The sequence below is a fragment of the Xyrauchen texanus genome, chromosome 20, assembly GCF_025860055.1.
Source record: "Xyrauchen texanus isolate HMW12.3.18 chromosome 20, RBS_HiC_50CHRs, whole genome shotgun sequence".
Taxonomy (NCBI): Eukaryota; Metazoa; Chordata; class Actinopteri; order Cypriniformes; family Catostomidae; genus Xyrauchen; species Xyrauchen texanus.
In genome coordinates, this window is record NC_068295.1 from 38,392,853 (window position 1) to 38,405,624 (window position 12,772).

At 37.4% G+C, this 12,772-nt stretch overlaps 1 protein-coding gene across 1 annotated transcript in view; it reads right to left on the bottom strand.

Annotated features, from left to right (window-relative positions):
• Positions 1-12,772, bottom strand: part of sft2d1 (SFT2 domain containing 1) — a 31,059-nt gene that overhangs the window by 12,116 nt on the left and 6,171 nt on the right. Inside the window, exons 2-6 of the mRNA XM_052151429.1 lie at positions 11,830-11,916; positions 10,369-10,454; positions 3,688-3,769; positions 541-576; positions 385-443 (exon numbers count right to left, since the gene is read on the bottom strand). Of these exons, the coding sequence (XP_052007389.1) occupies positions 385-443; positions 541-576; positions 3,688-3,769; positions 10,369-10,454; positions 11,830-11,916 (350 nt within the window). The remainder of the gene's footprint in view (positions 1-384; positions 444-540; positions 577-3,687; positions 3,770-10,368; positions 10,455-11,829; positions 11,917-12,772) is intronic.

The following is a 12,772-nucleotide window of genomic DNA, read 5'->3' on the forward strand; positions in this document are numbered from 1 at the left end:
CTATGTGGTCTCTATTAAATTATGGCCTATAGATATGGATTGGGTTCCTCCCTTGTAAGTCTATGGGATTTTTCAGATATTTTATCTTCTACCATGTGAAAATTGTAAATCTGATCGTGGGATTAATTAAAGTTTCTTTTCCTCAAGTATAAGCAATAGTAAGTAACATTGATGCTTGTCTTAGCAAACACTGATAAATAATTTAAATACATGTATTTGTTACTCCCCAACCCTGACTATCACTAATCAGTGTATTTAAAAAGTATAAAGTATCATTTCTGTATATTTGTGAATACAATAATCTCTTACAAAAAGGCAGCAATAACAGCTTACAAGGTTTGATTCAAACAATAATACAATGAATGAAAGATGTCTATCACCTACCATGTCAATGAAAAGAATTGCAAAATGCAGAAGATGATTGCCAGACCTTTTTTGTTCCACTGCAGGGAAACAAAGAAAAATAAGAGTAATATAAATTTTCTGAGTAACCTGATTGTCAAAAAAAGAAAATGCAATAAACCTGTTGTGGAAGCTTACCCAAAACACTGCACATAACGTCAACACAAGGAACAGCTGGAGGGGAATATGCACACACAGGATTAGAGACCAAATACCAATGAGGCAAAGATAAATAGATGATAATGCTTGTATTAAATTGTATGCAGAAACAATGCACCCACTAACAGCCGGTGAGTTTAACAATATTTGTTAAATGACTCAAACACACATTATTATTTTCATATTTAAATGGAGGAGTGATCGGAAGTTGGAGATAATCCAAAGTAAATAGCACTGATCTAGTGTTAAGCACTTAGTAACGTCCATTTATTGGGAATTGCAACCATAAAAATGCATCTACTGTAAGTATCACTCTTTAGAAACACTCCAAAACACACACACACACACACACACACACACACACACACACACACACACACACACACACACACACACACACCTCAAAGTTTTGTAAATATTTGATTATATCTTTTCATGTGACAACACTGAAGAAATGACACTTTGCTGCAATGTATAGTGAGTGTACAGCTTGTATAACAGTGTAAATTTGCTGTCCCCTCAAAATAACTCAACACACAGCCATTAATGTCTAAACTGCTGGCAACAAAAGTGAGTACGCCCCTAAGTGAAAATGTCCAAATGGGTCCCAAAGTGTCAATATTTTGTGTGGCCACCATTATTTTCCAGCACTGCTTTAACCCTCTTTGGCATAGAGTTCACCAGAGCTTCACAGGTTGCCACTGGAGTCTTCTTCCACTCCTCCATGACGACATCACGGAGCTGGTGGATGTTAGAGACCTTGTGCTCCTCCACATTCCGTTTGAGGATGCCCCACAGATCCTTAATAGGGTTTAGGTCTGGATACATGCTTGGCCAGTCCATCACCTTCACCCTCAGCTTCTTTAGCAAGGCAGTGGTCATCTTGGAGGTGTGTTTGTGGTCGTTATCATGCTGGAATACTGCCCTGCAGCCCAGTCTCCGAAGGGAGGGGATCATGCTCTGCTTCAGTATGTCAGAGTACATGTTGGCATTCATGGTTCCCTCAATGAACTGTAGCTCCTCAGTGCCGGCAGCACTCATGCAGCCCCAGACCATGACACTCCCACCACCATGCTTGACTGTAGGCAAGACACATTTGTCTTTGTACTCCTCACCTTGTTGCCACCACACATGCTTGACACCATCTGAACCAAATAAGTTTATCTTGGTCTCATCAGACCACAGGACATGGTTCCAGTAATCCATGTCCTTAGTCTGCTTGTCTTCAGCAAACTGTTTGCGGGCTTTCTTGTGCAACATCTTTAGAAGAGGCTTCCTTCTGGGACGACAGCCATGCAGACCAATTTGATGCAGTGTGCGGTGTATGGTCTGAGCACAGACAAGCTGACCCCCCACCCCTTCAACCTCTGCAGCAATGCTGGCAGCACTCATATGTCTATTTCCCAAAGACAACCTCTGGATATGACGCCGAGCACATGCACTCAACTTCTTTGGTTTACCATGGCGAGGCCTGTTCTGAGTGGAACCTGTCCTGTTAAACCGCTGTATGGTCTTAGCCACCATGCTGCAGCTCAGTGTCAGGGGTCTTGGCAATCTTCTTATAGCCTAGGCCATCTTTATGTAGAGCAACAATATTTTTTTCAGATCCTCAGAGAGTTCTTTGCCATGAGGTGCCATGTTGAACTTCCAGTGACCAGTATGAGGGAGTGTGAGAGTGATGACACCAAATTTAACACACCTGCTCCCCATTCACACCTGAGACCTTGTAACACTATCGAGTCACATGACACCGGGGAGGGAAAATGGCTAATTGGGCCCAATTTGGACATTTTCACTTAGGGGTGTACTCACTTTTGTTGCCAGCAGTTTAGACATTAATGGCTGTGTGTTGAGTTATTTTGAGGGGACAGCAAATTTACACTGTTATACAAGCTGTACACTCACCACTTTACATTGTAGCAAAGTGTAATTTTTGTTTGTTCATTATTGTAACTTACATGAAGATCAAACCAGATTCAAAGACAATTTTATACGTAAATGCAGGTAATTCCAAAAGGTTCACATACATTTTCTTGCAACTCTATGTCTGTGTAATCTGTGTAAACTATTTCCAAGAATCTGCTCTGTTAAAATATTGAATGATTTCATCATTTAAACAGGCTGCTGAATAAGAATTACATTTCTTATTAAAAAATTACTAAAAGAATTGTTACAGGAACCGTTAAAAAGCCAAAATAGTTGAGAGGAATCGGAATCAGAACCGGAATCGTTAAAGTTCTTACAATTCCTATTTCAAGTTAATGTTTACATTTTCTAATATTTTTCTTTCTTTTCTTTTTTTAAATAATAATATGTTGGAAAAAAAAATGTAAATGCAGCCCGATTGGGCTGCAAAAACATGTAACAATTAATATGATAGTCTGGTTTTGGTAGACTGGTATTGTGCTGTGTTTGAGCGAGTGTGAACAGAAATTGATTAAAGGGAAAAGTGTTGTACAGAGCTGCTGTGATGTCTCTGGATTACTACAGCAGCCCTTTGAATCTCTTAATGCCTCGTAGTCCCCTTAAGACCTGCCAGATTTGTGACTGCAAAAGACTGAAGCATTCCTTGTGCCCTGCTAGCCTACATGTGTGATTTGTGATCTTCAATGGCTGATGAGACAGCTAAACAGCAGAGAAGTAAATGTGGTGTATCAGCTGTCAAATGTCAGCTGATTTTTTTCAATTTCTTGACCATGTTTGCAAGAGCAGCCAAGTCAATGTATAATAAAAAAAAAATTCTGTTAAGAGCAAATTTTAGATAAATATTTTGCAGGAAAAGCTTGATTCCAGCAATTCTGTGTACTTCTCATTAATTTTTGGCAAATAATTTTGTTTGCTGCAGATTTACTGCATATTATCTGCCGCTTTCTTTCCAATAAACCATTTTTTGCAAGGGCAGCCTTGTCAACTGATAACAAATGTTTTCTCTTTTTTGTTGTCATCATAAATATTATTTATAGACTGCCATTAAACTAGCCATTGGCCACCCCGCTCTTTGGATATTAGCATCAGCCATTGAAAAACGTGACAGCGAATAACAGGATGTGCTTTGAGGTTAAATTGCCTTTTCTCAAGAGCTCTCCAGAGCTGATGCAGTGTGATGGGACAGAGGCTGTTACTTACCAGCATCAGAATGGTGGCTATGAGTCTGGTGGGCTCAAACATGCGCTTCAGCTGTTTGAGTGGCCCCATCAGGAAACAGGTGCTGTAGGGAACAGAGACACAGAATAAGGTATGATCATAGGGAGGGCCACATATGTATCCATCACACAGTTACACCAAAGCTGCTAAATGGGTGGACCTCTTAAACTCTGATGTATTTTTTTATTTCTGCCTTCAACATGTATAAAGGTAGAAAGTAATTAAGCCTTAATATGTTACTTTATATTAAAATACATGCAAAAGTGATGGACATAGGTGAAAATTAGAGGTTCTAAGCTTTCAAATGGTACCAATTATGACAGTCACAGTTTCCACACGGACCTGTCAATTATGCATTTCCAGACCTGGTACTGGGTCCCAGAGCTTAAGAGGTTAACAGGTAACAAACATGAAAGAATTGTAATATGTTTGCGAAACTTATGTACAAAAATGTAGTGACACCATTCTGGTGTGAGTAGTAAGACTGGGCAATATAGTTTCAAAAATGATATCTCAATTAGTGATAGACCGATTAATCAGTGCCGATAGTCACTTTTTGTAATTACAACATGTCTCCAACTTCATATCAAGAATCAAGGCCATTCCAAAAATTTTCAGTGAGAAAAAGGGTTCAATTCTGGCTTTACTGGCCGAGGGATACAGTGAGTGTCAGGTTGCGTCCATCCTTAAAATTTCAAAGACAGTGTTTCATAAGGACAAGGTCAAGCAGCAGACATTGGGGGTTTTGGGTTATCAACAACGCTAGAGACCGGCGCTAGGGAGGGCGAAAATGACACTCCACTGAACAGGATGACCGCCAACTCATTCGAATGTCACTCAACAACCATAGGATGACATCTAGTGATCTGCAAAAGAATGGCAAATGGCAGCTTGGGTGAAAAGTACGGCGAGAACGGTTTGAAAGGACTTCTAGGTGCAGGGCTGAAGTTAAAAAAGCCGTTCATCAATGATAAGAAAATAATAGCCACCGGATCAAGACCCTGTCATGGCCAGCCAAATCTCCAGACATGAACCTCATTGAAAACCTCTGGAATGTGATCAAGAGGAAGATGGAAGGCCACAAGCCATCAAACAAAGCCGAGCTGCTTACATTTTTTTTTACAAGGAGTGGCATAAAGTCACCCAACAGCAATGTGAAAGACTGGTAGAGAGCATGCCCAGACGCATGAAAGCTGTGATTGAAAAATCAGGGTTCTTCCACCAAATATTGATTTCTGAATTCTTCCCAATTTAAAACATTAGTATTATGTTGTTTAAAAATGAAATTGAACTTGTTTTCTTTGCATTATTCAAGGTCTGAAAACACTATATTTATTGTTATTTTGATCAGTTGTCATTTTCTGCAAATAAATGCTGTAATTGACAATATTCTAATTTGGAATTTGGAATTTGGGAGAAAGTTTGTCAGTACTTAAATAATAGTAATAGTAATTAAAAAGGAAATAATAATTAAAAAAAAAAACATACATGCTTGTTTTCCATCAGATTTTTCTAACCAAACAAAAAAAAAAACTGCTCATTTCTCTTTTACATGCATAAACACTTGACAGAATAAAAAGCTTGACAAAAACACGCATCAGTACAAACACAACATCCAGTGTTATCAAGATGTGAAGCGCATCGTTTTCTGGTGTCTTCTTTTGACCAAAATCCACTTCAGAAACTCGGAGAACTTAAGAAACAGCTATATTTTTACAGGGCTCAAGAGCTGGAAAGTGCAGATTTACTGGCTTTTTATTAACATTAACGCTGGATTATTATTACCAGGGGTTATTTTTTACAAGCCGTTATGTAGTATGTAAAACACGCTGCAATTTTTACTGGCATGGGAATGTACAGTCTGGAAAAAGTCTGGAAAATGACTGATATGACCTATTTGCCCGGGATTACTGAGAAGCTCTGGTAATTTTTACATAACCCTGTGTACCCATATAAAACGAATTATGTCCGAATTGGGCTTTAGTGATCTGTATCGTCAAAATCAACCATCGGACAACCTCTAATCTCGATATTTTTCAGTCTTTTGACAATATCTGATTTACACGGTGTTTGTATATTCCAAACCAAAAGTTTTGAATAATGTACAGATTTTGCTGTTTCAGAAGGAAATTGGTACTTTAATTCACCAAAGTGGCATTCAACTGATCACAAAGTATAGTCAGGACATTACTGATGTAAAAAACAGCACCATCACTATTTGAGAAAAAGTAATTTTTTATCAAATCTAGACAGCAGTCATCACTCCAACAGCTTATCCTTGAGTAATCATGCTAAATTACTAATTTTGTACTAGAAAATCTCTTGCCATTATATCAAACACAGTTGAAAGCTATTTGATTTTTTAAATAAAGCTTAACCTTGTCTTTGTGTTTGTTTTGTTTTTGAGTTGTCACAGTATGCAAAAGACTGTCATGTCTTAAGGTCAATATTAGGTCAAAAATGGCAAAAAAAGAAACCGTCTAGGTTTTCTCTTGAAACTCGTCAGTCAATCCTTGTTTTGTGCAATAAAGGCTATGCAATGCTTGAAATTGCCAAAAAAAAGAAAAGAAAATGAAGATTTCACACAAAGATGTAACTATAGTCTTCAAAGACAAAGGACAACTGGCTCCAACAAGGACAAAATGAGATGTGGAAGGCCAGATGTACAACTAAACAAGAGTATAAGTACATCAGAGTCTCTAGTTTGAGAAATAAACACCTCACATGTCCTCAGCTGACAGCTTCATTGCATTCTACCCGCACAACACCAGTTTCATGTACAACAGTAAAGGGAAGACTCGGGGGTGCAGGTCTTATGGGAAGAATTGCAAAGAAAAAGCCACTTTTGAAACAGAAAAACAAAAAGAAAAGGTTAGAGTGTGCAAAGAAACACAGACATTGGACAACAGATAATTGTAAAAGAGTGTTATGGATCTTAACCCCATTGAGCTTTTGTGGGATCAGCTAGAGTGTGAGGTGCTTGAGAAATGCCCGACAAGATGGCAAGTGCTACAGGAAGTGACAACCTGACAGTTAGAACGCCAAGGATCTGCAAAGCTGTCATTGCTGCATGTGGAGGATTTTTTTTATGAGAACTCTTTGAAGTAGATCAAGAATTGCTGACATTTTGTTTTCCAATTGTAATAGTAATTTTTCTCATTATTAATGTCCTGACTATACATCAGTTGAATGCCACTTTGGTAAATAAATACCAGTTTCGTTTCATAAGCGCAAAATCTGTACATTATTCCAAACTTTTGACAACCAGTGTATATCTTGATATGTACAGTAGGTATATGCTTTGAATTTCTTTTTTCAATCAGAGAAATCATAATTTTGACTAAACAGACACTATTGCCATGTATATCTAGTTTAAATTCAAAGCATGTATTTCAAACCGTTTCTCACTAAATGAACACCAGGAAGAATTCTTTTTATTTTAAGATATTTAATGATTTTCATTTATAAGCAACAATATAACAATGCATTAAAAAACTGCAATATTTACCTTCATATATTTTAACAAAACAATTATCATGAAATGCTACACAAGGTCTTCTAAGTCAATTTGCAAACAAATAATGAAATCAGAATATTGAATCAATTCAACAAAATGGACAGAATGAACCAATTCATGGAAATTACCAACTGCAACACTATTAAAACAACTCTGTCTGAAACTCTCAAACTCATAAGGAAAAACTGCAAAATTACTGTAAAGAAACTAAAGTCTCTATAGGTAATTAATCATTCTAAATTAATTTAAAAATCTTTAGGAAACTTAATGGGCAAGTGAAGTGCATGACTATACACTCCGCTGATAATTTTATAATACCTGCAAAATCACTGCAAATGTATTATGAATTTTCGATATATCGCCCAGCCCCTTGTAGTAGTTCATTGTTTTTGATATGTCCTTCCAAAACCTACAATTCTATTGATTTTCCTTTGAGTGACAGGAACACATCAAAGATCCCAATTAGCATAATTCCGGAATCACAATGCCGCAGACGGACCGCAGACTCACTGAGAGTAAATGTACTGCGTTCAGATCTGGGGGAGGGGTGAACCCATCTACCCTGCATTACTCAAGCAACCTTCACCAGGACATTTATTAGATCACACAAACACTAATGCATGAGGCAGCCATGATGTCATCCTCTGTCCCAAGAAAGGGCAGCCATAATCTGATGTTTTCAAGCAAAGGTTTAATATTCTGAAGAAAGAAAGAGGCTTGCTAACTTCCTCTGTATAGGGCTCAACAATAAGGATGGCCCGATGGCCCAGGGCATGTGCAAGAGAGTTCGGGCCAACTGATGGAACTGTCACTTGCCCTGTGCTGCGTTGTCATTGTCTACATGTCTACATTAACATGGTATATGTGGGGGTTTTTTGTCTTACAAACTTGAACATTTGAACTTGAGCATCTTAGTCTCTGTGCAGACCTTCACTTTAAACCATTCTTGTGGTAATTGAAATAAATCCACTTTCACTTCAGTCTGGGTTATGACCTTTTAATGAGGTTTCCTGATACCTTCTAATGTATCAAGGTCAGTAGGTTTCCAAACCATAACCATTACCAGAACTGATGGTTTTATTTAAAACAGGTAACCCAGACAGCACGTTTGTCCCGAGCATAACTCGTTACTCTAAAGACTTAACCTCTATTGCGCTGTCTGGACAGATCTGTGATTAAGCACACGGTCTGGTTACTGATAAAACCTGATTAATTCTGTACCATGGTAGCTGAATGGCACTTTGAATGTTTTTTTTGTTGTTTTTTCACAGTGGTATGAGCTTCAAAGTGAAGAGTAGTCCTCGGATATGCAGAGGTGCAGTCTGGGAGAGTGCCAGGGGAATTCTTCTAGGACATTTTCCATCTCACTGCCCTGATTACTAACTAGGCCTCTTCCTGGTTCCTGCATCATGACTGGAAATAGTTGACCGACAAGAGCTCCTTGATACACTGGCCGGCGTCAGGATTTTTAGCTTTTTAACATTATGTCCGTTATATTTCACACCAAAATCAAAAGCAAAAAATAAGAACTTATGATTTGCATAAAGAAAATTTAAATAATCACATTTCCAATCACCTTTTAGTAAAATTGGTTTAATTCAATACAACAAACGCTACCATGATGTATAAATACTTTTAAATTTAAATAATATATTATTTATTTTGTTTTGCATTACTTTAATGACAATTTGGTGAGAAACTGATTCTCATTAAAACGCTTTCATTCTCATTACTGTAATACATCTTGTCCACAAAGAAGTGCAAGTAAATGAGTAAATCATATTTTTAAAAATTAAATAATGAGAACGTGACCGTTTTGCATTATGGTAATGACAATTTGTGCTTAACTGTCATGAAAATAATATCACAATGCAAATTGTAATTTTATAAAATGATATTTCTTCTGTTAAAACTTGTGTATTATTTTAGATGTATAGTTTATGTCATCGTGTTTATGTTTGTTTTTGGGTTTATGGTTTACGTTGTGTTATGTCATCATCAAAAACGAAGTTGTATAATTGGATATAACTTTACACAGAAAAGATTAGCAAGCGATTTTATGACACTAAACTCACGTCAACACACATTGTATATGCTTGTGGCTATACTTTTGAAATAGGGAGTATTTTAACGTTTACGGATTGGCCCTCATACACTTCCATTCTAAGTGCTTCACTGTAAATCAGATTTACTGACGAGTCGAAATAAACTTTTTTGTAAATCTACATTAGACCACAAATGCTGTCGATTGAGCTTAACTTAATTCTTAAACCACAAGTTGACGTAAAGTGGTTTACACTGTGCGGACAGTGGTACTGTATAGTGTGGAGGCCACACAGAGGACTATGAGCAGCAGGATTCATTTGGCTACTATCCTTTCTCAAGCAGTAACTATGGGGCAGGTCACGCAAGAAGACCCAGTTTCTTTAATGTATCATCTTCCCTGCAGGTAACATAAGTTGACACCTACATAAGTATTCTTCCTGGAGAAATGAATCATCAACTGATTAAAAAATGACAGTGGCGAGAATCTGCAATCATCCACTTCAAATACTGTATTGATTACGAAGACTGTTCGGTCTGCCAGCGACTTCAGAGAACCAGACAGACCTGTTCTAGTCTTTGGGAACACATCTTGTCCCATGGCAACCCAAAAACACTGTAAGAGGAGGAGAACAAGCAAACATCTAAACTCTAATGAAAAGACAATGCACGTCAATTGAAGCCAGGGAAATACTTAAAAGCACTTGGCACGAGAGAGGTTTGTCCTTTCAAACTAGGAGGAACACTAGAAAAAGGTGTTACAAATCTAATCATTTGATCATGTGCATTTACACAGCACAAAGTTGTAAAACCAAATCGAAAGCATGATTTAACAGTAATCTTGTCAGCTTCTCTATGCAATCCTGCCTTCATATGTAACAGAAACATGAAAATGTAATACAAAATTCCTGAAGTCCGTGCTCATTGTAGGATAAATGTGGGATACTTGGGGCCAGTGGAGATTGCGATCATTAAAACAGTGCAGTTGTTATAGCTGATATGGACAAAGCAAGGAATTACTCACCAATCATGGATACACTACGTATATATATATCAACGAACATGCTACCAAAAAATTATTTCCAAGCATCTATTACACTAACCTTGAAAGTGCTGCAATGTTTCCTAGGGTGTAGAATACGGCAAACAGCTTTATTCCAGTTTTTGGCAAGAAGAGGAGTGCTGTTCCCTGTTTCAGAGGACATATTGTGGCATGTCAGTCAATTTTTTTTTATATTTCTGTGAAGCTATATGTGTGACACACACAAAACAGCTTCTAATGGAAATAAATTAATTTTGATTTAACTACTCTCAATTTTAGGCTTAGTATGTGAACATGCTAAACACTTCTGCCACCTTGTGGTGTTGCACACCTACTGTCTGGAGGACTTGAAAGAAAGCATTACATTCTAAACTCTATTCCTGCAAATTAGTTTAAAACTTTAAAAGGATTGCTCAATCAATTTGCACTGTACATAGGGCACACAGCGTTTATGGATACTGTTGTGACAGTTATCAGTGAAGCGTTCTCATCACTATCATGGGCTAACCACAAACCAACTGAAAGCAGTTGGTATAAGTGGCAGAAAGATTAACAGGGTACCAATAGAAACAGAGTGTTGATCATGCCAAAGAGTCCAACTCATAACTTCTCAGTTCTTTGCTGATTATTCCCATGCTTTCAGGAATACAGAAGTCTTGCCAGATGAAGCAGAAATTCGACTCTATTAACATGCATCTTGACTATTTTTTTGACTATATTAAAATAAGACACATGTTTTTGAAAAACATTGTCTGATCAGTTGATGTGGCCATTTATTATGGCAATAGTATTCAGTCATACACTTGCCATACAGATCTTTAAAGGACAGTGCACCCAAAAATGAAAATTCTTTCATTATTTACTCACCCTTGTTTTGTCCAAAACCAGTTTGAATTTCTTTTTTTAATTCATTCACTTCATTTTGCTTCTTAATCATTTGAGTAAAGTCAACTTAATATGCTTTTCAATGTAGCTTTCCGACTGAAATTTAACAAATTTTCCCCTGATAATCTTCCCCTCTGCCATAGTTCTCAAATCTTATGATCTGCAGGCATAGATATTCAAACTTGCCACTTCGCGATCAGTCACGTCACATGTAAGAATCAATAGCATTGGCCAAACCTTGCACAATGCGCAACGGGATTTGGAAGCCTAGGCAGAGGAAAGAATTATCAATGAATAAAGACTTCAATTACAGACTGTTCCTCACACAAACTTATTATATTGGGATTTGCAGTGGATGAGCTGTATTGACTACTTTTATGATATTCTGATGATGTTTGAATTTTTTTTTGGAGCTTGGCAGTATAAATCACCATCTACTTTCAATGCCAAACATCCCACTTTGTGCTTCACAGCAGAAATAAAATCATACAGGGTTAGAATGAGCAAATTATGACAAAATTCTAAAACTGTTCCTTTAATAGGAAGGCAAAAATGTTTGTTGTTCATTTATCAAAGGCCTTGAATACCAACATGGCTTACATATGTGTGTTCCAGTCGACAGAAGAAATTAACTCACAAGTATTGAGCAGAGGATCCCTGCTGCAAAACATATGAAGAACCACTTAACCCGTGTGCCGAAACTGAGGCTTGCGCCGTCCAGGACCTAAAGAGAAGAATCACAGAATATCACATGATCCATGATGCCCCACGAACAATGACCAAGAGATCATAACTGAGCATGCTGACGTCTGCTTATGATCCATTAGAAACACAATTAATGGTTAAATGCACAGATCCACAGGTTGAACAAGACAGGAAGAAAATGTACTAATGTTCTTGCTTTTCCATGTAAATGATGATCATGCAAATCTAATGTGTTGTCCTAACCTAAACTCTTATTAATACCTGCATTGCCAGTACTTAGATACAAATAAATATGAATTAAAAGCCAATTAAAATGAACACACCAGGGCATTCCCTCAGTCTTATTACAACTGACTGTATATCATTTAAAGGGGTTATATTATACAATATTACTTTTACTTCTTTTATACTTTACTGTCCCCTGAGGTTATTATAATTTTGTGTTTGTGAGTGTGTGTGTGTGTGTGTGTGTGTGTGTGTGTGTGTGTGTGTGTGTGACAGAGTGAACCAAAAAAATTTTTCTGATCATTTCACTCTTAACCTTTTCTGATCTGACCCTTAAATAGCCCATATTATGCTAATTTACAGGTTCATAATTTTATTTGGGGGATTACTAGAATAGGTTTACATGCTTTAATGTTCAAAATTTGTTTAATGTTATTTTTCTCATACTGTACATTGCTGCAGGACCTCTTTTCACCCTCTGTCTGAAACACTCTGTTATAGCTCCTGTCTTTTTATAGCCCCCCTTTCCGAAAAGCCAAGTCTGCTTTGATTAGTCAGCTGGCCGAATCTGTTGTGATTGGTCAACCGCTTAAGAGCATGTGACGGAAATGCAACGCCTCTTACCATAACCCGAGGCTTCCTGAGCTATT